The sequence below is a fragment of the Nothobranchius furzeri genome, chromosome 6 (assembly GCF_043380555.1).
Source record: "Nothobranchius furzeri strain GRZ-AD chromosome 6, NfurGRZ-RIMD1, whole genome shotgun sequence".
Taxonomy (NCBI): domain Eukaryota; kingdom Metazoa; phylum Chordata; class Actinopteri; order Cyprinodontiformes; family Nothobranchiidae; genus Nothobranchius; species Nothobranchius furzeri.
Window position 1 is genome coordinate 63,036,270 of NC_091746.1, and position 27,741 is coordinate 63,064,010.

Here is a 27,741-nt window from a genome sequence, read left to right on the forward strand (position 1 = left end):
CTGTGTTTTAAAAAGGACCAAAAATAGAATTAGGTTTTTCTTTACCTTGCTAACGTTTCATTTGCCGACTGCAAAACATCCTCAGAGTTAACGCTGATGGTGGCGTCACTTCCTACTTCGTTTATCTGCGGGCAGCAGAGGACGTTGACGCCCTCTGCTGCCCACTCTCCCCTCTCCGATGATGCAGTCCCATGCACGATCCAATGAGTAGACCCCATTGCCTCTGTTCATGGTCTCACATCCACATCTCCTTATCTTGATAGCTTATTTTATCCATCTTTTGTACTTCTGTTGTTCTGTGTTTATGATCCTTGTGTTGTCCCAGTCCATTACGTGGTTTTCTCTTATGCAGTGATCTGTTACGGCTGACTTCTTTATTGTGCTTTCTGCTTCTTCTTTCGCTGCTCTTGTGTGTTTTTTTGACTTGTTTCTTTCTGGTTTGGTCTTGTTTTCTTTCTTGGTTCTTGTCTTTCTGGGTTTCTGGTTCTTTGCTTAGGTTGTTCTTTTCTTTCTGTTGTTGTTTGTTGTTTTCCTTTGTTTATTGCCCATGTTGGGTATCCGCAGGTCTCTCAAGCATGTTGTATGTGTTTGTCCTCTTGTTTACGGTCTCTTTCTTCTGTTACCTTGTTTGCTCGGTGATATAATGTTCTGATTACTGACATGTTGTGTATGGTGGGGTGTTCTGAAGTCCATAATAGATATTGGTCTGTGTGTGTTGGTTTCCTATACTTTATGTGTTTATGTTTAGGGTCCCGTCGGTCTGCCTGCTTATTTTCATGTCCATAAATGCTATACTGCCTTCTGTTTCTGTCTCATATGTGAACTTTATGCTGCCTGTGTCGTCAATGTTATTCAAGTGTTGTGTTAGTGTTTCTGTTTGTCCTTTTGGTATGATTTCCAGTATGTCGTCTACGTAGCGTTTCCATAATTTTATTTAGCAGTTTGGGGGGGCAGTTGCTACGGCTTTTTGCTCTAGGTCTTCCATGAAAAACTCGCACAGGGTGGCTGAGAGCAGGTTACCCATGGCGAAGCCTTCCAGTCGTTCGTATATTGTGTCATCGTATGTGACATAAGTGGAGTTAACTACCAGTCCTATCAGTTGTGCTATGTCATCTGCTGTGAGGTTTGTTCTTTTGTGTAAAGTCTTATCCTGTCTGATTCTGTTAACTACTATGTCTATGGTTTTTTGGGTTGGATGCTTTTGTGAACAAGGATGTGACGTCATGTGGGATGAGTCCATCCATCCATCCATCCATCCATCCATCCATCCATCCATCCATCCATCCATCCATCCATCCATTTTCATCCATTTATCCGGAGTCGGGTTGCGGGGGCAGTAGCCTAAGGCGAGAGGCCCAGATTCCCTCTCCCCAGCCACTTGGGCCAGCTTCTCCGGGGGAATCCCAAGGCATTCCCTGGCCAGGTGAGAGACATAGTCCCTCCACCGTGTCCTGGGTCTAACTTTAGGTCTCCTCCCAGTTGGACGTGCCCAGAAAACCTCACCAGGGAGGCGTCCAGGAGGCATCCTGACCAGATGCCCGAGCCACCTCAACTGGCTCCTCTTGATGTGGACGAGCAGCGGATCTACTCCGAGCCCCTCCCGAATGACCGAGCTTCTTACCCTATCTCTAAGGGAGAGCCCAGCCACTCTTCGGAGAAAACTCATTTCGGCCACTTGTATCCGTGATCTCGTTCTTTCGGTCATTACCCAAAGCTCATGACCATAGGTGAGGGTAGGAACATAGATTGACCGGTGAATCGAGAGTTTCGCCTTCTGACTCAGCTCTCTCTTCACCACAACAGACCGGTACAACGCACGCATCACTGCAGATGCAGCACCAATCCGCCTATCAATCTCACGCTCCAGTTTTCCCTCACTCATGAACAAGACCCCGAGATACTTAAACTCCTCCACTTGGGGTAGGACCTCATCCCTGACCCGGAGAAGGCATTCTACCTTTTTTCAAATCAAGACCATGGTCTCAGATTTAGAGGAGCTGATTCTCATCCCAGCTTCTTCACTCTTCTGCTGCGAACCGCTCCAGCGAAAGGTGAAGGTAACGTTCTGATGAAGCCAACAGGACCACATCATCTGCAGAAAGCAGAGACCTGATCCTCAGGCCACCAAAACGGATGCCCTCCACACTTTGGCTGTGCCTAGAAATCCTGTATTTAAAGGTTATGAACAGAATCGGTGACAAAGGGCAGCCTTGGCGGAGTCCAACTCTCACTGGGAACAAGCCCGACTTACTGCTGGCAATGCGGACCAAGCTCTGACACCAGTCATACAGGGACCTAACAGCCCGTATCAGAGGGCCTGGTACCCCATACTGCTGGAGTACCCCCCACAGGGCCTCAGAGGGACGCGGTCAAACGCCTTCTCCAAATCCACAAAACACATTTAGACTGGTTGGGCAAATTCCCACGCACCCTCCAGGATCCCCCTAAGGGTATAGAGCTGGTCCAGTGTTCCACGGCCAGGACGAAAACCACATTGCTCCTCCTGAATCTGAGGTTCAACAATCCGACGGACCCTCCTCTCCAGAACCCCTGAATAGACCTTACCAGGAAGGCTCAGGAGTGTGAGCCCCCTGTAGTTGGAACACACCCTGCGCTCCCCCTTTTTAAATAAGGGGACCACCACCTGGTCTGCCAGTCCACCCCCCCCCCCCCCCCCACCCCCTTATAAAAAAGAAAAATGATATAATTTTAGGTAACTAACATTACATACCTCAGCAGCAGTAGCTCAACCGGTAGAGCGGGTTGTCCAGTAATCAGAAGGTTGCAGGTTCGATCCTGGCTCCGGACAGAGAATTCTGCTGTTGTGTCCTTGGGCAAGGCACTTAACCCCCCTTGCCTGCAGGTGGTGGTCGGAGGGACCGGTGGCACCTGTGCTCAGCAGCCTCGCCTCTGTCAGTGCGCCCCAGGGCAGCTGTGGCTACATCATAGCTCATCACCATCAGTGTGTGAATGTGTGTGTGAATGGATGAATGATACACTGTAGTGTAAAGCACTTTGGAGTCCTTACTCTGAGAGGCGCTATACAAGTGCAGGTCATTTATCATTTATTTATCATTTATCTCCTGTCATGCATGCTTAAACTCTAAACATTATCTGTGCAAATTATGACAGATACTTCAATTTTAGTTAGACCAGGGAAAATGTGGCATATTTCTTTTGTCTGCAGTCTGAATCCCTGACAAACACCCACCACACATGGCAATTGACTACATTCCACAAGTCGTGCCAAGCAAACAAAACAAAGCAACACCTCAGATTTGTCGTATTTGGATGTTTTGATAGAGAGAGAAAATTAAATGGAGTTTGATGTATGTGTGTGGCATGTGAAAGTCATTAAAAGAGTAAAAACTCCACACACTCCCACAATAAAAACTCCACACACTCCCACAATGAAACAATTAACCACAGTTTTTAACTCCTCACACACCTTCCTGTTATTGACACAAATCACCAATAAAAAAGGCACAATTTTATGACTTTTTCCCACCACGTGCTGAAAACCTGTACTTTAAACCCCACATCTTAATCATCATGGTTTTATTAACGGGACAAAGTTTAAACTTTAAAAATAAAACTTATTTTCTTTTTTATTATTTATTTGTCTTGTTTGTTTCTCCTTAGGTAGTCTTGATCAATTGTTCTAAAGAAGCTGGTTCACTATGTCTCTTGATCATGTTTAAAAAAAAAACATTTTTTTTCTCACTTCAGCTCTTTTGAAAAGAGTTCCTGTGGAAAAGTTATGGTCATTAAATACCTCACCTGCTGTTGACAGCTCTTTGAATGGCTTCTGTTTGAAGAGGTGTGGCTCATCAATGGGTTAGAAGTTACAGTGGGGCAAAAAAGTATTTAGTCAGCCACCGATTGTGCAAGTTCTCCCACTTAAAATGATGACAGAGGTCAGTAATTTTCATCATAGGTACACTTCAACTGTGAGAGACAGAATGTGAAAAAAAATCCATGAATTCACATGGCAGGATTTTTAAAGAATTTATTTGTAAATCAGGGTGGAAAATAAGTATTTGGTCAATTACAAAAATTCAACTCAATACTTTGTAACATAACCTTTGTTGGCAATAACAGAGGTCAAACGATTACTATAGGTCTTTACCAGGCTTGCACACACAGTAGCTGGTATTTTGGCCCATTCCTCCATGCAGATCTTCTCGAGAACAGTGATGTTTTGGGGCTGTCGCCGAGCAACACGGACTTTCAACTCCCTCCACAGATTTTTTATGGGGTTGAGGTCTGGAAACTGGCTAGGCCACTCCAGGACTTTCAAATGCTTCTTACGGAGCCACTCCTTTGTTGCCCGGGCGGTGTGTTTGGGATCATTGTCGTGTTGGAAGACCCAGCCACGTTTCATCTTCAAAACTCTCACTGATGGAAGGAGGTTTTGGCTCAGAATCTCACGATACATGGCCCCATTCATTCTGTCCTTAACACGGATCAGTCGTCCTGTCCCCTTAGCAGAAAAACAGCCCCAAAGCATGATGTTCCCACCCCCATGCTTCACAGTAGGTATGGTGTTCTTGGGATGCAACTCAGTATTCTTCTTCCTCCAAACACAACGAGTTGAGTTTATACCAAAAAGTTCTACTTTGGTTTCATCTGACCACATGACATTCTCCCAATCCTCTGCTGTATCATCCATGTGCTCTCTGGCAAACTTCAGACGGGCCTGGACATGCACTGGCTTCAGCAGCGGAACACGTCTGGCACTGCAGGATTTGATTCCCTGCCGTTGTAGTGTGTTACTGATGGTGACCTTTGTTACTGTGGTCCCAGCTCTCTGCAGGTCATTCACCAGGTCCCCCCGTGTGGTTCTGGGATTCTTGATCACCGTTCTCATGATCATTTTGACCCCACGGGATGAGATCTTGCGTGGAGCCCCAGATCGAGGTAGATTATCAGTGGTCTTGTATGTCTTCCGTTTTCTGATAATTGCTCCCACAGTTGATTTTTTCACACCAAGCTGCTTGCCTATTGTAGATTCACTCTTCCCAGTCTGGTGCAGGTCTACAATTCTTTTCCTGGTGTCCTTCGAAAGCTCTTTGGTCTTGGCCATAGTGGAGTTTGGAGTCTGACTGTTTGAGGCTGTGGACAGGTGTCTTTTGTACAGATAATGAGTTCATACAGGTGCCATTAATACAGGTAACGAGTGGAGGACAGAAAAGCTTCTCAAAGAAGAAGTTACAGGTATGTGAGAGCCAGAGATTTTCCTTGTTTGAAGTGACCAAATACTTAATTTCCACCCTGATTTACAAATAAATTCATTAAAAATCCTGCCATGTGAATTCATGGATTTTTTTTCACATTCTGTCTCTCACAGTTGAAGTGTACCTATGATGTAAATTACTGACCTCTGTCATCATTTTAAGTGGGAGAACTTACACAATCGGTGGCTGACTAAATACTTTTTTTGCCCCACTGTATTTAAAGAATAGAAAACAATTTGTCCAACTAAACAACACAAAATCAGAACTGCGGGAGATTAATTATGGTGTGCCACAAGGGTCGGTCCATGGACCTAAACTGTTCATACTATTTATTAATGATCTTGTAAGTGTATCTAAGCTACTCTGTACTGTTTTATTTGCTGATGACACAACATTGTTCTATTCAGGGTCAGATAGAGTGATAAATGACAAACTGATAAAAGTTTGACATAAACAGACTTTCACTGAATTTTAATAAAACAAATTTTATATTGTTTAATGACAGAGACAACAAAGATGTAACAATAAAAATAAATGGAATGGACATTCAAAGGGTGAAAGAAACAAAATTCTATTTGTGGTTCTGTTCACCCTCCCACTGTCTTTATGGGTGTGACCCCACGAGGAAAGTTGACCATTGAGCAGGATTGATGGTTTATCCCTTGAGGTCCACGTGGCAGGGGTGAGGTGGTGCTCACTCCTCACCCCTGCCCAAGGGATAAACGATCAGCCCTGCTCAATGGTCAACTTTCTTCGCGGGGTCACATCCATTAGGACAGTGGGAGGGTTAAACCGTTTAAAAGCAAATGGGATGGGGATTTGGCAAAAAGCTGGAACTCTTCACCAGAACCCTTAGAACATTTTATCCATCAGTAGCTGAAAAGTAAAACCCCTCATGTTTGTTGTAATCTTGTGAGTATTAATATTAAAGAGGATCAAACTACTTTTAGTTACAATAGTCACTTAGTAGATACACTTCTTACATAGTATTTCAAAATAAAAGGCTGCAATATTCGTGGCGATACCAACAAGGAAACCTGCTCTTTTTCTCCAGTTACTTCACTGGAAACGGAATAAAACTTGTATTTATGTGAAAGTGTTAAATACAATGGTTAGGGAGAGTTTTTTGGGGCTTTCACATCTGGTGCTAAAAGTGCGAAACCCAGGTGTCGCTACAAACTCAGAGGTTTTCCATTGAATATTATTTGTAATTAGAGAGGTGAATTTACACCCTTCAATGGCAAAAAGCTGGAACAACGCTCTGGTTCTGTTAAACCGTTTAATCAATAAATCAATCAGTGAGGGCGACCAAAGTGCAAGATTGCGTCTTATGTGGTTCTATAAATGATCAACTCTCTAGTTTACAGCAGACCAAATTCTTCACACCCAGAACTCAGTTTCTTCCAGATACAAGGGTTCTGATCACACATCACATTCCATCACACATACACTCATCACACATCGTTCCATAACTTGTCATGCAATATAATTAGTCTAGAAAATAAAGTTCATTTTAATTATATACTTGACTCTGTCTGAATTAATACAAAGTGTGTTTATGGTCACTGAATAAGCAAAGAATCTTAAATTCTTCTGGTTAAACATTCAAAGATCAATCAGGCTGAGATTCTATATTTATATAGAATCATCACATCTTACTGGTCATAATCAAATCCCCAATCTCATATCTCTACACCCTCCTTCCTAATGACTCTTTGTAAGGATTTCATTTCCATGCCTTATATGGCCACTGTCATATCTTTTAGATGGGAATGACTGAATGTTTGTTAAGCAAAAGCGGCACAGTTTCTCTAACACGTGCATCATAAAACTATCCAGAGCAGGGCTCAGTAACATTTGTGAAGCTGAGAGCTTTAATGATGAGCTGTATTAAGGGCTACCAGGTTGATACACCATGTGCACAATAATGGCATTTGAACTACAAAAGTGTTGACTTTAACTAAACTGCATGTATGATGGGTGGTTAGGGCTGTTTTTAACAATATCATTTCTATATCAGTGCAAGTCTGATAAAAAAAATCTCTTGTCCCTTCAACCAATCATCTGTCCCAGTTTAGTCTTATCTTCTACAAGCTAACTTCATGTCCTCTTGCACATCCATAAAGCTCCTCTTAGCCACCTGCCTGGTGGCTCCGACCTCATCATCCTTCTACATGTGTAAGTTACATCCTGGTACCACACTTTTGCTCCTTTTAGCTATTTTATAGAGAATATTTAGCCTCCTTATCAAAATGAAGCTTTAAAAAATCCAAATTTTTTTTGTCCTCTTATGAATATTAATAATAAAGAGGAGTGGGAGGTGAAGAAGGAACTAGATTTCTAAGGTCCTTAGTAGAAACACTCCCTCTAATTCCTTCCAAATACTGTTTTGTTGCCAAAAAAAGAATGGGGAATTTGCGTCAAACGCAACAGAACAACACTCTGGTTTCCAACAACATTTAGACAAGAAGGGAAGATGGGGAGTTGCTGCCCTCATGTTTGAACACTGTTAGTACAAATGTACTATTTTTAGCCTTTTAAGAATAAAAAAAATCTAAATCTTTTTGCCCTCTTGGGAACATAAATTTAAGGAGAAGGAGGAGGTACGGAAGAGCATAGAAGCCACTGAAAAGAAAGAAAATTCTGCCTTTCTTCTCTGAATTCTGACTTTCTTCTCTGAATTCTCGCGGGCGAGCTCTGAAGACGGCGGCAGTCGTCGAAACGTCAGCAAAAAAAGGCAAAACAACTAATTTCTGTGTTAAAAAAGAAACAGGTAATGCAGTTGACCCTCCCACTGACCTAATGGGTGTGACCCCGCGAGGAGAGTTGACCATTGAGCATGGTTGATGGTTTATCCCTTGAGTCCACGTGGCAGGAGTGAGCACCACCTCACCCTTGCCACATGGACCTCAAGGGAAAAACTGTCAATCATGCTCAATGGCCAACTTTCCTCGCGGAGTCACCCATAAAGACAGTGGGAGGCTTAAAATTATATAATTTATTTTGAAGAAAGTTTACAGGAAGTGCTGTGCTGTTGATTTTTTTTTAGCTTTATGAACTTTGTCTGTAGTAACTGTTTTTGTCCAGCAGATGGTGGAAAAATCCCAAAAGTACTCAAAAGCCAGAGGGTTGAGTTATCGAGTTTCCCTCCAGTTGACCTAAATAATACAAGTAAGTCCTCTGCAGCCGGAGGAAGTGGCCATCTAGCAAACTAAATGTCAGTTAATTAGAAGTTTATATGTTAAGTAACTAGGAACCAAATAAATATGCATTTCATTTTTACAGTTTGTTCTTTGTCTAAATAAACCTTTAAAAGAGTTAACAGAAAGTTGTTTCTCCTCTGGACATGTCCAAATCATCTCAGTCTGTCTCCAAAATGGTATGTTTATCTCCTCAGTTGTTCTCATTCTTGATCCTATCCATCCTCGTCACTCTCAAAGAGAACTTTAACACGTTGAGCTCTGCTATCTCCAGTTCTTCCTCCTGTCTTGTCCCCATGGACACTGTCGGCTGGTCTCACTTATGTCTTCTACACCTGAACCTCTTATCACACATCACAGCTGACACTTTTCCCCACACATTCCAACCTACTTCACACCCTTCTCTTTTCAACCCTCTCTGTAGCAGTGAACCCAAAGTCTTTAAAGCCCTCCACTGGTCCTGTAATATCACCAGTCTAATTGTGTCCCTCTCATTAACACACATGGATCCTGTCTTCATTTCTCTCTTTTCTAGCACATATGTCTGCCTCTCACGCTTTTCCTCTACTCTCATCCCGCTCTCTCTGCCGAACACTGTGTCATCTGCAAACATCAGAGTCCATGGAGACTCCTGTCTGACATCAGCTGGCAGCCTGTCCATCACCCAAGCAAACAAGAAGGGGCTTAGAGATGATCCTTGATGCACTCCCACCTCCACCTTGAAATCATGACACTCCTGCAGCACCCCTCACTTCTGTCTCACCCCTCACTACTGTCTCGCAGCTCTCCTACACGTTCTGAACCACTCTAACATACTTCACTGCCACTCTAGACCTTCTCGTGCGCCACAGCTTCTCTCTCAGCACCATCATACACTTTCTCTGAATCTACAAAGACACAATGCAACTCCTGATCTTCTCTGTTCTTCTCCATCAGCATCCGTGAAGCAAAGATAGCATCTGTAGGACTGGTTCTTGGTTTCAAACCATTCTGCTGCTCACAAATGTTCACTTCTGGCCTAAGCTTAGCTTCCACCACTCTTTCCTAGAACTTCATTAGTTTTGTTCTTCTGTAGTTCCCAAAATTATGTAAACCATCTCTGCTGCCATGTTTTAAACCACATAAAGTGCAATAATTAAAAATAGCAGCAACAAAAATTTATATTTTAGGCTTAGCTAAGGGGTGAATTGTGGTATTTTTGGAACAGGCCTGAGGGCACCTTATGGTGAACCCTGATCTAAATCATATTTTAGTCTCCATATTTTCATTTCCTACCCCTTATTCTTCCCCTATCTTGTATTATTGTACCATTTTGTTATATTTTACTAAATTTTATTCTTTTTTTTGTATTTCTTATGTCTTACTTTTTAAAATCTCAATTAAAAAGCAAGATCGACCAAGACCACTTTCAAAAAAGTGCTTTTAAAACTTTACCACAGCACTTTAAACAAATTAAAGTGTGCACATTTATTTATAATACTACCATTCAACGAGAAATGGTTTACATAAGAACACCTCATATGAGATGATAGTTATTAAACAATTTCTAAATCCTTTTTGTAATTTTTCAAACACATGGTGGCGCTGCTGCCCACAAAGCCTGCTGACACTTGACTAAGTGCTGGAGGAGAACACATAATGATGACCTGCCTGCACATAATCAGCAGCTGTAACTAAAACTCAGGCAGGGGCAGGATTTTCAATTTCTGACAGAACAAAGATAGACGCGGTTCAAAGGACTCAGAACAGGGATGTTATTAGGCTGCAGCAGCCACACACCGGCTTCTGGAACAGGTTTGTTAGTAGAGACGTGTTTTCTGACACAGGTACATTGCTATAGCTCTCATTTTCATTAGCACTGCACCAGACCTATGCTCCATGAGTGTAAAGAAAACCAGACTTTGATGGCAGATTATGGGTCTAATTTCTTAATTCTAAATAAAAACGATAACATCTCTATACGTGATGAGTAGGAGGAGTTGAAGGACACGAACCAAGATAAAACCACTTCAGCAGACACAAGTCAGTGAACCAACTCGGTTTGTGGTCATTTGAATTTTTTTCTGATGACATGTTGGACACTTTCGCCCGATTTATCCACATCTAAAACATTACAAGATACAGCACTGAAAAGCAGAAATTCATGGAAATAAGCAACGTTTGTGTTTATTAGGGCGACAGTGGCACAGGAGTTAAGTGCTCGCCCCGTAATCGGAAGGCAACAGGTTTGAGTCCCGCTAAGTCTATCGCTGTCGTTGTGTCGTTGGGCAAGACACAACCCAACTTGCCTGCTGGTGGTGGTCGGAGGGACCGGTGGCCCCAGTGCTCGGCAGCCTCGCCTCTGTCAGTGTGCCCCAGGGCAGCTGTGGCTACATCGTAGCTCATCCCCACCAGCGTGTGAATGGATGGATGATTGTGTTGTAAAGCGCCTTGGAGGGTTCCAGGACTCTAGAAGGTGCTATATCAAATACAGGCCATTTACCATTTTATTCTAAAAACAAGTCCCAATATTTACTGTTCTGTTATTAGTGTTCCACTTCTTGTCATTTAATATAAACAAACTCAAACGGTATACAGTATAGCTTATCTTCATGATAATCCTGGAGTAAAACATTTCACGAGATTGTAAAAATATTTCTACAAGCAGTCGGCGTAATCTCGACCAGTTCTCCAGACTTTCCAAAAGTCTTTTAAAGTTTTTCCTTTTCACTCCGTTTCTCTCGGTTCCTGTCGAACACCACAGCATGTTGTGTAGTTTTCTGCTTCAAAACAAGGAAAGTGGACAAAATAAGGACAAGAGAAAACACAAGACACCTAAAAATACAAGACATGAAAAGACATAAACAGTCCTTACAACATAATTTACAGAACATCGACTGCACTGATACCCATAAGTAACAGCATCTCACTGGTAACGTCTGTGCGACTGACACAAGAACACAAAGACTAAACAAGAACCCTTGTCCATGTTAGCTCTCGTAAAAATGATGTAGGCTACAGTATATGATGGTAATCAATGTTCCAACCGCAGTCCCAGCCTTTGATAGAAAAGGAATCTCTATAACCCCACAAATGGCTTCATAAATGTTTTTTTAGTTTGTGTGTATGTGGTCTTATTGCCTCTTACTGTATTGTATGTGATGTTGAGCCCAGATGAAAGACAGGTTTCTGTAACCGTCTTGGTGTTAGACGAGTAACGCGCTCAACTCTAATCTAGTAAATAAACATAATGAAAATCATAGCAATCGACTGAAAAGTTTGCTGCATGGCGTTGTAGCTGGTACCACTGTTGCCTCACAGCATTAAGGTTGCAGGTTTGATTCCCAGCAGGTAGAAAATGAAAGATTTCCGACAATAAACTCGCCTGATATGAGAAACCTGACTGTTAGACAAGCTTTCTGGGAATATCAGAAACATTTTTGTAGATTCTCTGTCGTACGTGGCACGATGAGCTTGAAAGTTCAGTTGGAAACAACGGAACTTTTCTTGATTTCATTGAAGATGTTTCGCCTCTCATCCAAAAAGCCTTTTTCAGAACTGAAGATGCTTTTCGGATAAGAGGTGAAATATTTTCAATGGAGACAAGAAAAGTCCTGTTGTTTCTGATAAAGCTTTAAAGATTTACACATAAATGTGTCTTTTGTGTGGGTAAAAATGGAAACAAGTCGCGTGTTTGTCTTTGCATCATATTTAAAATGGCTTCACCGTTACGTTCTCTGGAACAACGCCGGTTCATCTCTGGTGTTCAGGAGCCATGGTAACGATTTTAAAGATTAATAGGTCGGGGTTGAACAAAACAAAAGGAAAAACAAAAGATCTCAGATCAAATGTGCAGGTTATAGACTCAAAATGAGTGAAAAAGCAGCACAAGTCCAAAGAAAATATTTGCAAACCATAAGAAAGCCTGAAGAACAATTAATCAAGACCAGTTTAAAAAAAATATCCAAAAGTTTGGGTCAGAGGGAAAAATATCAGGAAACAAGAGAAGACTTTAGCACATTTCCGTATGCTTGACTCTATTTGCTCATTTTATTCCATAAAAGTGGAATTTAACAGTTTTAAGTGTAGTTTATGCATAACATGTGAGCGTAAAAACATTAATTACTACAGCAAATTTAGATTTGATCACAGAATTGTGGAGGTATGGAACAGTCTTCTTTCAGAATCATTTTAAAATGCTTCTTAAAACTTATTTTTACCTGTTGGCTTTTATCCTAGTTTAAATAAACCCTCCCACTGTCCTAATCGGTGACCCCGCGAGGAAAGTTGACCATTGAGCAGGGTTGATGGTTTATCCCTCGAGGTCCACGTGGCAGGGATGAGGTGGTGCTCACTCCTCACCCCTGTCACATGGACCCAAGGAATAAACCATCAACCTTGCTCAATGGTCAACTTTCCTCGCGAGGTCACACCCAGTTGGACAGTGGGAGGATTAAGCATTTGTATCTAGTTTTTAGCGGTCTAACTACCTGTTGCTTCTCTCTTTTCTTTCTCTTTTTTATGTACTTTTACCATAATATTTATCTATGACTTAACTGTACTTTACTTTGTGACGCACTTTGGGCAGTGGTTGCTGCAGTAAGCCAGTTAAATAAAGTTGACCATGACAATTTCTAGCTGTCTGTATGAAGAAAATGTGGTAGAATTCTGCTACATTTAATATAAATGACATTTACGTTGGATCTTAAGGCCAATTATAACTTTTAGGTACTTAAAGTAAAAAAAAAGTAATTAAAACCTACATTTTTATTAAGGTGAGTTTAAATCTTCCCATAGCAAAAAGAAGTATACTTGAAGTTCATGCTTGAGTACAAATATAGCAAGTATACTATGGACCACGTACTAGAGTACTGGAAAGTACACCAATTCACGGCATGCTATGCAACTTTGCTAAAACGACTCTTTACAGGGTTAGTGAAATGTTGCTCAGACCCCCCACTACCCCCTGTGTCAAGAAAATCACACTTGCACTTTCAGAGTGCCAGCCCAGTCCCTGCTGGACTTAGTAAAGTGGAGCTGACATGCCGTTTCCTGCGTGTTTCGATCGTGAACACAGCTGATTTGTTTGATTTAGACGTTAATCCCTCCTGTAGAAACTAATGAAGGCTGAGACACTCCAGCTGTTAGATTAAGGTGTCAAAATGAGAACGTGCAGCAAGGAGAAAAGTTTCACTTTTGATTCTACTAAATGGACACTATGGGGTGCTAAAAGCAAGCAAAAAGTGCTAAATATCCCTTTAAAACTTCTTCATACTAAATTGGAAATTTTTTTTGAGTTTATTAAAGCTAACTTTAAGTACACTTGCAAAAGGTAAGTTTAAGTTAACACAGTAAACGTTCAAGTATAGCAAGTACACTCATCTATATACTGCTATTTACTACTTGGATCGGTATTATTACTTTGCGACAGAAAGAAGTGAAAAGTATACCAAAGTACAAGTACAAGCTTTAGTATTTAAGTGTAAGTATTAGTATACAGGTTTTGTACTTTTCAATATAATCCAAACACTATATGCTATATAAAATGTAGTATGTAAAACGAATACACTACAGGCGTGTAGTATATTCACTTGACTAGTTTTTTCTCTAAGGGTTGCCAAATATTATAACCTCTTAACCTGATAGATGATATTAATAAAGTTTCAACTCTGACACAGTTAGAAACTGTTGTAATGAACTAAATACTTTAACTCAAAGTATATATTGGTAAATTTACTTGAGTAAATAAAATGAAGTGATAATCTGTATTCCAGGAGAGCTGTGACTCTAATAGAACACAGCTAGTTAGCATGACGCTTCAAAAAAGCTGAGGTGTTATTTCGGGCCTGCTCTGATAGACATGCGCACAGCACAGCTGATGGCACATCTGCACTGACGTCACCCTGTCCTGGACATACCCCGTCCCTGTGAGGAGAAGCAGCTTCGAGCCAACTTTTGCTGCTGTTTGATGCACTTTTATGGGTCCTTCTTCCAAACCTTCCCGATCCACTCAGAGCCACACGCATGAAAACAGAGTCCAGATTATCAGGAGGACAGATAGGCTGAAAGCAAACTCTTCTTCTGGAGGAAATCCAATCCTCTGAACATCAGAATAAGTGATTTTTTTTCTTCTTCTTCAGGCCGAGTCTGGGCTGAGATACAGCCGCTCTGCTCGGGTGTCCGGGCAGGAGGAGTGGGGGGTGGGGGGAGAAAACACTCGCCGCAGATCCAGAGGATGGCAGAGTTCAAAAGGAGATGAGAAGAGCAGAGTGGAGGAGGTTTGTGTGCGGAACTTAAAAGCTGCCCAAGTTTTTTTTTCCAGCTCTGACATTTTGCACAAGTTGGAGCTGACAGAGGATGAGTCTGATATCTGCTTACTCTCTCCTCCCGGTGCGTTAACAACAACAGGTCGGTATGTTTTCTGCTGCTTTTAATCGGTGCAGATTTGTGCACGCATCCGAATCCTCTCAGGCGTGCAGGCGTATGTATACACAGCAGCACTCGGAAACCTGGTGGGTTTCTGCGAGTTGAGACAACAGGGTTTTAGGGTCAGTTGTGTGAAAAATGTGCACTTTTGGGGGCAACTTTTACGCGCGGATTCATTCTTTTTATTTTTTTAAACACATTTAAAGCCCTCCACATGGCATGCAGCTAAACTCCGGGTTTATTTTGACTTGCAGAGGCTCCTTGAGGGTTGTGTTTGAGGTACCGGTGTAATGCATGCGGGCCGGCTGCCAGCTGTCTGGGTCAGAGTGGCCAAGTAGGTAGCGCTGTCTGTCTGGAGCGCTGAGGAAACACACAGCCCCCCTGTTCGAGTCTGACTCTCTGGAGTCACTTTCACTGGACATCACTCCGGTATCACCTGACGTTTGTTTAGAAAAGTCTCGTCTGGACGCGCCGCCGCCGCGTCAGTGAGTCAAACCACAAGGATCTGCAGGAATTAGATCATGCAGACTGTCCGCACCGCGGAGATTTACGCATGCCTTTCAGCGCCCTCATTTACAGCGCGCAGCCTCGCCGAGTCGGTCATTAAACTGTCATCAATTTTCAATTATTAGACACGAATGTAAACTCAAATCGGGTCGTTTCTCGCAGAATTTGAGCGTTTTGGGGGAGTTGGGCACGCTGTTAGAACTTTATAGGTTCTGCTTTCACTCATGAAGGAAACATTTTCAGGTCCAGCTGACCAACTAACTATATCCAACTTATAACTTTCATATATATGGGGGAAAAACGCACAACATTTGCACCCTCGTAACTTACTTTATAAGTGACATACATATTACATAACAACGTGAGATTATCCACTTAGTGATTGTGGTCACTGTTGCTCTAAAGCTCCTGTCCTGATGTGCGCTTGCACACAAATCACCACACTGGACTCAATAGAGCCACTAGATTCTCCTAATGTTAATCATTTGTTTGTCTTTCAAAGTGCATGCTGTTCATATGAGTGGGCATGTGGAAAACTAATGACGAAGGATGTTCAAAAAAGAGAAGAATTGTATATTTAATTCCTAAAAATAATTTCTTTTTTTTGCAAATTTCATAAAGTTCCATTAGTCATCATCACACATTGGCGAAATTACATCTCCACATTTGACCCATCCCCATGAGGAGCAGTGAGCAGCAGATGCACTCAGGAGCTCTTTGGTGGTTTGACCCCCCAATCAAGCGGTGAGGCGTTGGGTCTTATTTTAGAATCTTTTGTACGATCTGACCAGATTTGAACCCTGAGCAGTCTTAGGGTGGGACACTGAGATAATGCATGCATGAAAATGTTAGAATGTTTGTATTGTTCACAAAGCTGTAAAAAACTAAACAAACAAACATTTACATTAGGTTAGAGCAAAGACGTAGTTAAATACCTTGAGGTTTGTTGTGCATGGAGGCCCAGTGAACGATATCAGTCAGTATGGCATGTAAAAATAAAATAATAATTATCTGCTCCTTTTCTCCCTCAGGAGTGCAGATGGATTGGTCAGGACAAGTTTCCAGCACAGAGCTTCCAGTTTGGAGGTGCACCTGAGTCTAACGCGTCTGATGGATTATGGACATGAACCCAGAGGCCGGTGAGATGTGGAAGAGCTCACCTGCAACACCAATCTGAGTTCCTGGGCGATCCTGCGAGAGATTTTCAGTGTAGAAGAGAAACCCCGGACCTGTTATGGTGGGCTGTCGGACCAAGGTCGTGCCTTTAACCCGCTTGTAGCCCCCTCCACCCCCCTCATACTCCATGCCACATCTTTCCATGAATTATGGAAATTTTGTGGAAGACGCTGACTTGGACACTGAGCCTGGTGATGATGGCTGCTTCAGAGTTTCAGGGTGCCAACAGACTTCCACACGACTCTCAAGGTATGGTGGGAAGAGGTGGCTGGATTCTCTGAAAGGCTCAGCGACTGATTCATTATCTGCTCTCTTCTTCTGTTTCTTTTCTCGGTAAAAGAAGAGTTCCTGTCTTACCTGCAGCACTACCAGCTGACCCTCCCAGTGAGGGTGGATGAGAACGGAGAGTTCTTGAGCTACACTGTGAAGCACCAACGTTCAGGCCGACGGAGGCGTGGACTGACGGACCCGGTCGTTGGATCTACGTCAGACCCTCCAGACTCTCAGCTCTTCTACAGACTGTCAGCCTACGGAAAGCACTTTCACTTAAACCTGACACTTAACCCCCACCTGGTGTCAAAACAATTTGCTGTGGAGTACTGGGGCAAAGAGGGGCCCGAGTGGCGTCACAACGTGGTAGATAACTGCCACTACGTTGGATTTTTGCAGAATCAGCACGGAACAACCAGAGTGGCACTCAGCAACTGCAAGGGCCTGGTGAGTTCGGTTCACACCATGCACCTCGAACAAACCTCCATAAATCTGTCAGATAACTCAAACACGCACAGCTCTGGCTGCGCTCGCTGCGGCCGCTATGTCGGAGCATCACACTAGTTGTGTTGGCTTCTTTCCACTTGGCACACTGAGTCAGGCAGCTCGGAGTGAAGTCACACTCACGTCAAAAAATCAAATAATGTCCCTGATCTGCGAAGGCGACGCCTCAGCGGCTCTTTTCTGTAGCTGTCGTTCTGAAAGAACTTGTAAATGCTGCTCCTCACGAATTCTGATTTACTATCAGACTGAGAAGCAAAAATAAAGAAGAGCCGTGATATTAATTACATTTATTAGTCAAATTTGGGTCCAAACTATTACACAAACAATATATACAACAAAACAAAAACTTTGGGATTAAAGATATTTGTCACTTTGTGTGGATGCTTGCAGTGTCTGTCTCCTCGCAGTAACAAGGTTGAAGGTTTGAATACCACCTGTGGCCTTTCTGCACGGAGTTAGCATGTTCTCCCCATGCATGCGTGGGTTTTCTCTGGGTTCTCTAAGATCAAAAACATGCACGTCAGGTTAAGATGTGACTCTGAATTGTCCTTAGGTGTGAGTGAGTGTGAGACTGTTTGTCTCTGTGTGTCCCTGTGTGTTGACTGGAGACCTGTCCAAGGTGTCCCCTGCCTCTCGCCTGATGACTGCAGAAGACAGTCACCCGCTCCCTGAGGACTGGTTAAGATAATGAATTAATATCACTTTGCACACGTGTCTTTGGGTGGTGACAAGACAGTACAAGTAAATATGGCTGACCAAGGGCAAAATAAACCAATGTCACGCCATGTCGTTCCTTAACTGTTTTCTGCTCACATGCCCTGTGGGATGGCCTCGTATTATTTTATTTCTAAGAATCGACTTTCTAGGAAAAATATTTTTTTGATGCCAGACTTCCTATCTGGACCTCTAGGCTTCTTCATCAGGGGCTTCATGGGACCAATCGATCAAGTGGAAGATGCAGTTTCATTAGTTGGTGTCTAAACTAACATCTGAATGTTACAATGAAATAGTTCTTCATTTGTTACTTATCCTAAAGAGCTTTAAAGCAGAGGTTGACTCATTAATCAATACATTTGCAGTGGAATGAATGCCTTGCAAGTCCTACTCTGGGTACAAAAGCCCTGGTGCGCCTGTTTCAGTAACTAGAAGATTGTCAGATCAGAGGAGAGCTTCAGATGGCAGGATTTGGAGTCGTACTTCCTGATATTTGGACATTTCTCCTCTGATTGGCTAACAGCAACACGACTACCAGTGACTGTTTACGTTGCAATGTTGATGTTTTCTCTCCACAAATAACACAAGCCTGGAGGAGTTCTGCTGTGTGGCGGAGTAGCCAATGCTTACAGCTGCTAGCTGAGACATTCTCTGCTGTTTTCTGGATGCTAAACCAACAACAGCCTTACCCATCACGAGTCAAGATGGGCGAGTTCATGAATGTTAAGTGACAGTGTGATGTCACTTTGTCAGGATTTTCAAATCCTACTGTTTCACCATCTATTTTCTAATGCAGGAGATAGGTGAAGGAGACTATTTTCATGTTCAGCCTGCATGAAAATCTCAGAGTGACCCGTTATAATCAGAAATAATAATAATTAAAAAAAATTCAGTGTCCCACACCTTTAATTATTTTAACGGCGGTGTAAGTTGACTGATGATGAAATCTTTATAACGAACATAAAAAAATAAAAATAAAATAAAAACAAACCTGGAACTTTCATTGTTGATCAAAATACACTTGACCCCATAATTTATACCATCAACAGTTTTAATTACCACTAAACAGCACAACTCTGCCACCTGCTGGCATTAAAATTGCTTAAAATATGAACTCTGGACATCGTTTCATAACTCAGTGAGCGCTAGGAGAATTAAACATTAGAACCTCATTAATGTTAAAAGCATAAAAATGTTATACTTATCATGTTTTGAGCTTTTAGTTTATTCTTTGTTGTCTTTTTACTAACCAGGAAACTAGAAGAAGTTTTAGTGGCTGTTGTGATTCAGACTAACTCTAAAGAAGGAAGAAACAGCCCTGCTTCATATTGGCAAACAGAGTCATGCTGAGCAAACATGTGGCCAAATGTGTTGGCAAGTCCCGCACTGAGTATCATAAATTGAATTAGTGTTTGCTCTTTTTTTTTCCTCCAGCACCAAAAATGGACAAAACCGTGTCTGTGCTTTAAGGTAATCAGCTGTCTGGATGGTATGAGACCCTGACATCACACCAGTAAAACGTCCAGCGTGTTTCTGAAGGGTAGTGTGTTGTGTGCTTAATTACTTTTATTGTGGATTTTACACAGACAAGTCAGCGTTTCTCGTTGTTTATATTCCAGGCAAACTATTGAAAGAGAGAGAGGAATGTTTTAGAGCTGGTTTTGATGTAGCTGGCTGTTTTGGGTCTGTAAAGGTGATTATTAACTCATTTATGTGTGATAAAAGCACCTTATTAAACAGATAAAAAGACAGAACTGCATAAAGGTGGCACTCGTAAGGCCCGATTCACATGATACGATATTCATGATGAGTTTTGAAACGAGTTACGACAACATTAAGGAAGTACCCAACCAGTTTGATGTCTCTAAAGACAATCTTATCAGATATTCCTGCCATGTGTGGTGTGTTAGGAGTGTTCGGTTCTGCTAGGAAGGATGTCATATGTCACGACGACGGCCTTGCGTGAAAGCATCACCAGAATGATTGACAGCTATGCGAACCAATGATTCTGATGATCCACCCGGAAGAAAAAGATCCTCCGCTCTACCTTTAAGTACCTCTATCTGCTCTTGACTCAAAGAAAAGCCCAAGTCTAAACAGCTGAAAGTTGATGCCAAAGCAGTTTGAAGCAAGCCGCCTCCATCTTTGTTGTTTCTCCCAGTTGCACTAACATCCCGCCCACCAAACAGATAGAGTGCAGTGATTGGTGTAACACAACACTGCTCAGGCCAATGGTAGACCTGCTGAGGCTCCTATGGAGCATGGCTTGAAGGATGTGCAGAGACCTGATACGGTCTGTCTAGATTTCTAGGCCATTGTAGACTTTTCTTGGCAGCCTTTACATTCTGACATTGTGACGCCATTCATCCCCCACCATGAGTGAAATATTTTTACTCTGCTGTTTTCTTTGTTTGTGTGTGACCCCCCATTTTGTTTGATGCTGCCTTCCTGGACCAGAGCACTCTTGCAAATCTAAATGAGTCTTTCACCTGGTGAAATGAAGGGCTCATAGTAAATAATACATTTTCCTCAGTAGGGGTTGCACGGTGCTGGTGTATTTCCAGTGTTCACTGGGTGAGAGGTGGGGGACGCCCTGGACAGATGGTCCATCACAGGGACGCCCAACCAGCGACACTCTCACGCCTGGGGTCAGATTAGTTTGCAATCAACCTAACATGCATGCTTTTGGTCTGTGGGTAGAAAATGGAGTATCCCTCGCATGCACGGAGACAACATGCTAATTCCACACAGCTGGGATTTGAACCTGCAACCTTCTCACTGTGAGGCAACAGATACACAGATTGGGTCACCATGCAGCCCAGGCTGCATCCATCTTCTAAGTTATTTGGATTTTAATCACAACTAATGCTGACAATGTGCAGCAAGTTTGCTCCATAACGAATCAATGAGACGGGCCCGATTTCCACTTCAGCTGCATTTCATTTCAGCTTCAAACTACAAACATATTTAATCACAATTGTCTTAAAATTGTCTTAAAAATATCAGATATTTTATTGCACAGAAAGTTATGTTAGCACTTCTTTTGGATTGTTTTAACATAAAGTAGAGAATGCTCGGAGAGCATCAGCCTCACTAGTAACATGATAGTGCCTACATCTCTAAATACAATCATTCATACCTGTTTTCACCTTCTTCTTTCTTGTTTTCTCTTTTTCTATTTAAATTTAAGCAGTTCCCACTTGTGTCTTGGCATCTTTTCACCTTGCATTCAGTCTAAATTAAAGAAAGAAATCTGCCTCTAATGCTAAACATGCCATAAGAATTCGTTCTCTTCAGTTTTGCTGTTTGTAACGTGTTGATTTTCTCCTCCAAAAGCATGGTGTAATAACCACAGAGGAAGACCAGTATTTAATAGAGCCTTTAAAGAACACATCCTCCTCCACCTCCGATGACTGGAACCTGGAAGGAGCGCAGCAGCATGTTATTTATAAAACGTCTGCCATTCCCTCACCACAAGAGCGTAGCCAGGAGTTCAGCTGCGGCATTTCAGGTTGGTGAGCCTCCATCTGGGTTGGATTTTGTGTGGGTGAAACTGACGTAAAGGAATAGCTATACTTAGCAGGTTTGGGGAAGTGCTGGTTTGGTTCTGGGCTCATGTTCTAGACACAACCAGGCCTCCTGTGCGCCAAAGCTACTACTGGTCTGGACACCTAAGAGAACGTGTCGCTCCACCGTTTTTATAAAAGGCCTTTCAGTGAATAAATAGCATTCAGTTCATTTTGTTTAACAGAAGCTCAAATTCTGTTTTTTGAACCAACGATTATGACCAGATTTCAGGTTTCAGAGAGCTAAATGCCGTGTCTGCTGAAACATGACGAACTGGAAAATGATCCAGGTGGATATTTTGTTCTTTGGGCTGAGGTCTTATAGAGAGCAGCAAAGGGAGGAAGCTAGCATGTCCCAGCATGTAGCACCTTATGGCTTTTCCCAGAGTATCTGGGTCATAAAACAGATGCTTTAGCTGCTGCAAAGCAGAACCTTCCCAAAACCAGCACTCTCTCATACCACGTTTCAATATTAGCTTGTCATATGTTTCACTAATCAGCTTGTATCTGTGTTTTTCTGCAGACCCCATTGGAAGCAGTGCACCTTGCCCCTTTAGCACATCCTCTCCTGCCCCTCAGAACAGCAGCGAGCAGTCCAACAGCACCCACAGGCAGAGGAGGTCCGTCAGCTCGGAGCGCTTCGTGGAAACGCTCGTGGTCGCAGATAAAATGATGGTCGGCTACCACGGTCGCAAAGATATCGAGCACTACATCTTGTCTGTGATGAATATTGTAAGTTTATTTTTGGACACATTGCTGATTTGTCACCACGGATTCCTCCACTGTCTTTGCGAAGTTGCAGTCAGACGTCTGACTTTGTGTCTTTTCTTCTTTTCTGGAGGTCAGGTTGCCAAACTTTACCGTGATGCCAGCCTAGGAAATGTTGTGAACATTATTGTGACCCGGCTGATTGTTCTCACCGAAGATCAGGTAAGTGTTTTCAGTCCCACCTTCAGTTTGTGATCCCTCACCTGTCGTGAGTGATTAACTGATGCTCTCAGCATGAGTGAGCTGCTGTGCTTTTATGCGAGGCCGAAGGGACAGAGACAGAAGACAGACTATCCACCGTATGGATGCATGTCAGATGAAAGATGTGGATCCCTCTGGGAGCCTCACTTCACTGTACATGTGCATGTTATGTGTGGCTGGAGAAACGTCTGCTTTTCCAGTTTTTTTGTAGCTTTTCTTTTTGTGGAATGGAGACAAAAATAGTTTCATGAAAACTTAAGTAAAAATTTAAATAATTTGAAAGTATGTTTATTAATGTCATCAGTTAAATGAAATAAAATCACACATTTGATATTTTTATCTTCATTTTATGAATTTATCTTCATATGAATCTGATTTGCTTTAGATGAGTTTTGATTTGCAAAAGTAAATCTGAAAGAACAAGTCACCCCCAAATCAACTTTTTTTTCCTGATAAACCATATAAATATGTGTCTAATAGTGCTGCAGACACGTGTAGTCAATAGTTTAGCACTTTGATGCATTTTAATTAAAATTTTAATTTTCTACCTAAAACTGTCAGTGTTGTGCTCGTTGCCAAGTAAAAACTCTGCAATGCTTTTGAACTTTTTATTTTTATTTTTTTTACCATGTCCTGTCTGGCTGTGAAGCAAACAGAATTGATGTCTGAATGCTGGTAACAAGCCTTACAGATTTCAGGTGGAGCATCAAAGCGTCTGCTTTTAATGTCACGCAGGGGCGGATTAAGGACTGAAGAAGATCCGGGGCTTAACACACACACACACACACACGCGCGCGCGCGCGCGCGCACACACACACACACACACACACACACACACACACACACACACACACACACACACACACACACACACACACACACACACACACACACACACGTGACACGCACTAGTCAACATCATATATGTCTTGTACCACATAATTTTTAATCTGAAGCTACATATTAAGCATTTTCAGGACAGAGTATTGTTCCTGTTAGTGTTTAGTGTGAGATGATGGTAAATATTCCCTTTCTTTCTCCATCAACTTTACCTGATAGTAAGCTAACTTTAGGCAAACCAGCAGCACAACAAATATTTTCAAATAAGACTCACAAACCTGAGTCAACACCAGTCTCATCAAAGCTGGGGTTCTGTCGCGGTACTCTTGGTCTAAAAAACGTCCTTATGTCCATCTTCACTCATGCGTTTCAGACAGAGAGTGTAGAAGAAGCCGGCTGCTGAAGGGCTTCTTCAGTGGTGGAGGCTCAGGCAGGCTGTATACAAGCTACTGCCAGCTGCTCCCTCTCTGTTGGACTTTGGTACTGCATGTTACTTCCACGTTTGAGATCCGGGGCTTTTCATTAAAGATTCGGGGCTTCAGCCCAAGTAGCCGGGCCTAACGCCGCCCCTGATGTCACGCCTGATACTTAAAACTTTATTGTTATTGTTTTTGAATGCTTCTAAATTCCGACCAGACACGGAGACAGAGGTGAAAGAGAAAGGAAAAGACAAAAGGTGGAAAGAGAGGGGGGAAGGGGGTGGGGAGTCCACAAAAATAAAAAATAATGAACAAGTCTGCTTCTAGACCTGCAGAAAGAGAAAGAGCAGAAAAAAATGGGACACACAACAATACATCAGGAGCAAGCTATCATTGCATCAACCTGATGATGAAATATAAAATCAACATTGTTTAACTGAACAATCACACGATAATAAATCACAGTGCATGTAGTGGCAACGACAGCCTTAAGACAAATGTTGAACGTGCCCAAGCCCATACTTATGAGAGCACCATGTGAGCACCTGTGTGTGTACACGTGCTTGTTTATGTAAGTTTTCTCTATAGGAGCGTCCAATAGAGAGTGTGAGGGACCACAGATCCGCCCTCCAAATATGTGTAGGAGACGGGGGGAGCTACAAGTCCCAGAGATCCAGGCACTGCCCCAGAACGCAGGAACCCCAAGGAGACTGCAACCAGAAAGGCCCCCGCCCCCCTCGAGAGGCACAGAGGATCGCCCCGGGGGGCCACAACCAGCAGCCGGCAGAGTCCCGGGAGATATCAGCGGCAAGCCCACAGGCCCGCCCGCAGCCTCCCACCCCCTAGGCGGCCGAGCCCGGGACCCAGGGGCGACCACCCCCGCCGGGGACCCAGCAGAGCCCAGGGACCCAGACCCCACCAGGCAGCCACCGGGATTGATCAAGCAGACGCCAAAAATCTTAAACCCCCTGACCCGGGAGCCTCGAACACTCAGGCAGACCAAGGCACCACACCCCACACCAGGTGTGGCAGGGGGAGGGGAGTCAGGGATTCCCAAAGTGTGGTGCGCGCACCCCTGGGGGTGCGCGAGCTGCCGCTAGGGGGTGCGCAAGGTGAAAAGTGTAATGGCTGCGGAGCTCAGAGAAGTCTGTCATATGTCACCATTAGCGTAGAAACTCATTTGTGGGTGGGCCAAAGAAAAAGTAAGTGGGCACAATAAATGTAATTGAAAACAAGTATATTTTTGCGCGCGCGCGCGCGTGTCCTCCGCATGTGCCCTAACTTCATAATAACAATGCGTCGAGCTTCAGCACTCTGGCCTGCGCACGCCGATATGTTCCGTCGCGCGCGCGCGTGTCCTCCAAATGTGCCCTAGCTTCATAATAACAATGCGCCGAGCTTCAGCACTCTGGCCTGCGCACGCCGATATGTTCCATATTTGATCATTTTTAACGGTGTTGGAGAAATCTGAAGGTGGCGAGTCATTCTGGCAGATTGTAATTAACACCTGTCTCATGCAGGTGTTCTGACATTGTAAACCTCACACACAGAACATTGTGGATGTAACTAAATAACAACAAATGATTCCCATTCAGGCTATTAACAGCGCGCTGAAGATCTGAAGTTCAGAGTGCGTCTGTCAGAAGTCAGACGCGTTCCGGCTGAACCACGGCTCACGGGTGCACAAGTGAGCACATCTGGGCTGGGCAGAAGTAATTTTACAACATTGGTTTAAATAGCGCGAGACGCGGTGACTTGAGCGGCTGTGCCGCGCGCGCGTGTGCACACACACACGCACACAGATTCAATAAGTGCGCACGCTGCTTTAACTCCGGCGCGCCGTCAGACTGAAGGCAGAAATAAACACCGCGTCCACCGTGATAAAAACTTTTAAGAGGTTATTTTTCATTCAAGGTCAAATTAAGATATTAGCTTCTGGGATGAGTCGGGTCCGCTCCAGCCAGTGACTCCTCATGAACCTGACCACATCTCATGTTACTGCAGCATTTGTCATTCCAGTCAGCGTGGCAGCGGATCGCAGATTCAGCCTCACCATAAAACAGCAATAAGTCGGTCTGAGGTAAAAGTGAACATCATGGCTATATCTTGTCCCCTATTGACATTTGATTACGCACAAGTAGGTGATCAGCTCAGGTTTACGCAGAGCAGAAGGAAGGAGAGCGCTCTGGCCGCACAGGTTAAACGTTCCTACTTTAAGAAAACCGTTAAATTGCATTGTTTATGTTCTACCTGGGCACTGTAAATATTTATTTAAAATGAAATCAAAGGAAACTGTAATGGTATCGAATGTTTATTAATTACTATTTAAAAAATGAAAGTGATGGGGAATTTTTTTTAACCCTGTCTGTTTAGCTTGACATCTGACATATATATACATATATATATATATATATATATATATATGGGGGGGGGGGTGTTGACATGGTCGGGACATAGAAGGGGGTGCGCGGCTAAATAAGTTTGGGAACCACTGATCTATATCATCAAAAGAAGTCCCAGAAGAGGGGAGGAGTCAAAGTCCCCACCTGACATATACAGTCATACACAAACACAGTCACACACTCCTTCCCTCATGCTCACACATGCACATATAAACAAAGACTTACAAAAATGCATGCCGGACACCCACTCATGTTCCCCATACACACCCTATTCACTCTGGTCCTGGTACTGCTGCACATTGGGTACAACCATTACCGGTTACCAGAGTTTGACCCTTTCTGCTGGGGTGCTGATGAGCAGGCTCCCCCGCCCAACGCTGAGCACAGAAACCCACCACCCCGGACCCCAACCAGACGGCCAGATCTCCCTCCTAGCCTCAGGAAGCCAAGCAACAACAGAGGTGTGCTAAGACCCCTAGTGTCCCTCCACCTGCTCCATTACAGTGTTGTGTGTTGATGAGGTGTATTCCATGGCTGTGGTGAGCGGGCAGTGCGGGCATTGTCTGGCCTATGCCAGCTGATGCCACCGCACCACCCCACTTGCACCCACAGCCCTCGGTGTCGAAGTGCAGTTTAAAATTGGTTGAATGTGCTCACTCCCAAGGCCCTAAGTGTGTGTTTGCATGGAATGTCGTCGCTGGAAGTGTATAAGGTGCAAATAAAATTGGGGGGCAGGTTGCCACAGGATTGTGGAAATGGGGTCCATACCCGCACTCCCTGACTTGTCTACCCCCCAAGGTCCTATGTGTATGTTTGTGTGATGATGTGAGGGAGCAGGAGGAGAGAAATATGTGGGGATGGGGAGGAATGGCTGGTTGGGCTTAGCCCTCCAGGGAGCCAGCTCCCCCACTGGCCCCAATAGGCACCTCTGTTTTCAAATTGCCACCCAGGGCATGGAGACCATTTGAATTTAAATCTGCCATTGCTACTGGCTAAGAAGTACCCTAGGGCATTAGCTGGTACATTATGATGTCACAATGTCATTGTGAGCCTGTGTGTGTGTATTTGTTAGCGGCTCCGCCCCCTCGGTCAGCCAGGCAACAGCATTTGTTGCATTTTTCCAACAGGAAGTGGAAGTGGAATAAAACTCTGGTAGGGGGTGACTTGCACTTTAAAGAGCAAGTCACCCCCAAATCAACTTTTTTTTCTGATAAACTATATAAATGTGTGTCTAATCTTGCTGCAGACATGTGTAGTCAATAGTTTTGCACTTTAGTTTATTTTAGTTAAAACTTTAATTTTCTGCCTAAAACTGTCAGTGCTGTGCCGTTGTCAGGTAAAAACTCTGCACTACAGTTGAATTTAAATCTGCCATCACTATTGGCCAAAAGGTACCTTAGAACGTTAGCTGGTACCATATGATGTCACAATGTCGTTGTGAGCCTATGTGTGTGTATATTTGTTAGCGGCTCTGCCCTCTCGGTCTGCTAGGCAACAGCATTTGTTGCATTTTTCAAACAGGAAGTGGGAGC

The 27,741-nt window shown here is 43.4% G+C and overlaps 1 protein-coding gene across 4 annotated transcripts in view; it reads left to right on the plus strand.

Annotated features, from left to right (window-relative positions):
- Positions 1–14,238: 14,238 nt before the first annotated feature.
- adamts6 (ADAM metallopeptidase with thrombospondin type 1 motif, 6) overlaps positions 14,239–27,741 on the plus strand; it is a 129,561-nt gene continuing 116,058 nt past the window's right edge. The window contains exons 1-6 of one of the 4 annotated variants that reach the window (XM_054744522.2): positions 14,239–14,824; positions 16,381–16,774; positions 16,869–17,242; positions 21,350–21,524; positions 22,103–22,311; positions 22,426–22,509. In XM_054744522.2, coding sequence (XP_054600497.1) covers positions 16,675–16,774; positions 16,869–17,242; positions 21,350–21,524; positions 22,103–22,311; positions 22,426–22,509 — 942 coding nt within the window. In that variant the 5' untranslated portion in view covers positions 14,239–14,824; positions 16,381–16,674. Of the gene's footprint in view, positions 14,825–16,380; positions 16,775–16,865; positions 17,243–21,349; positions 21,525–22,102; positions 22,312–22,425; positions 22,510–27,741 lie in introns of all 4 variants that reach the window. The other 3 variants (XM_054744518.2, XM_054744519.2, XM_054744521.2) reach the window with 3 other exon arrangements.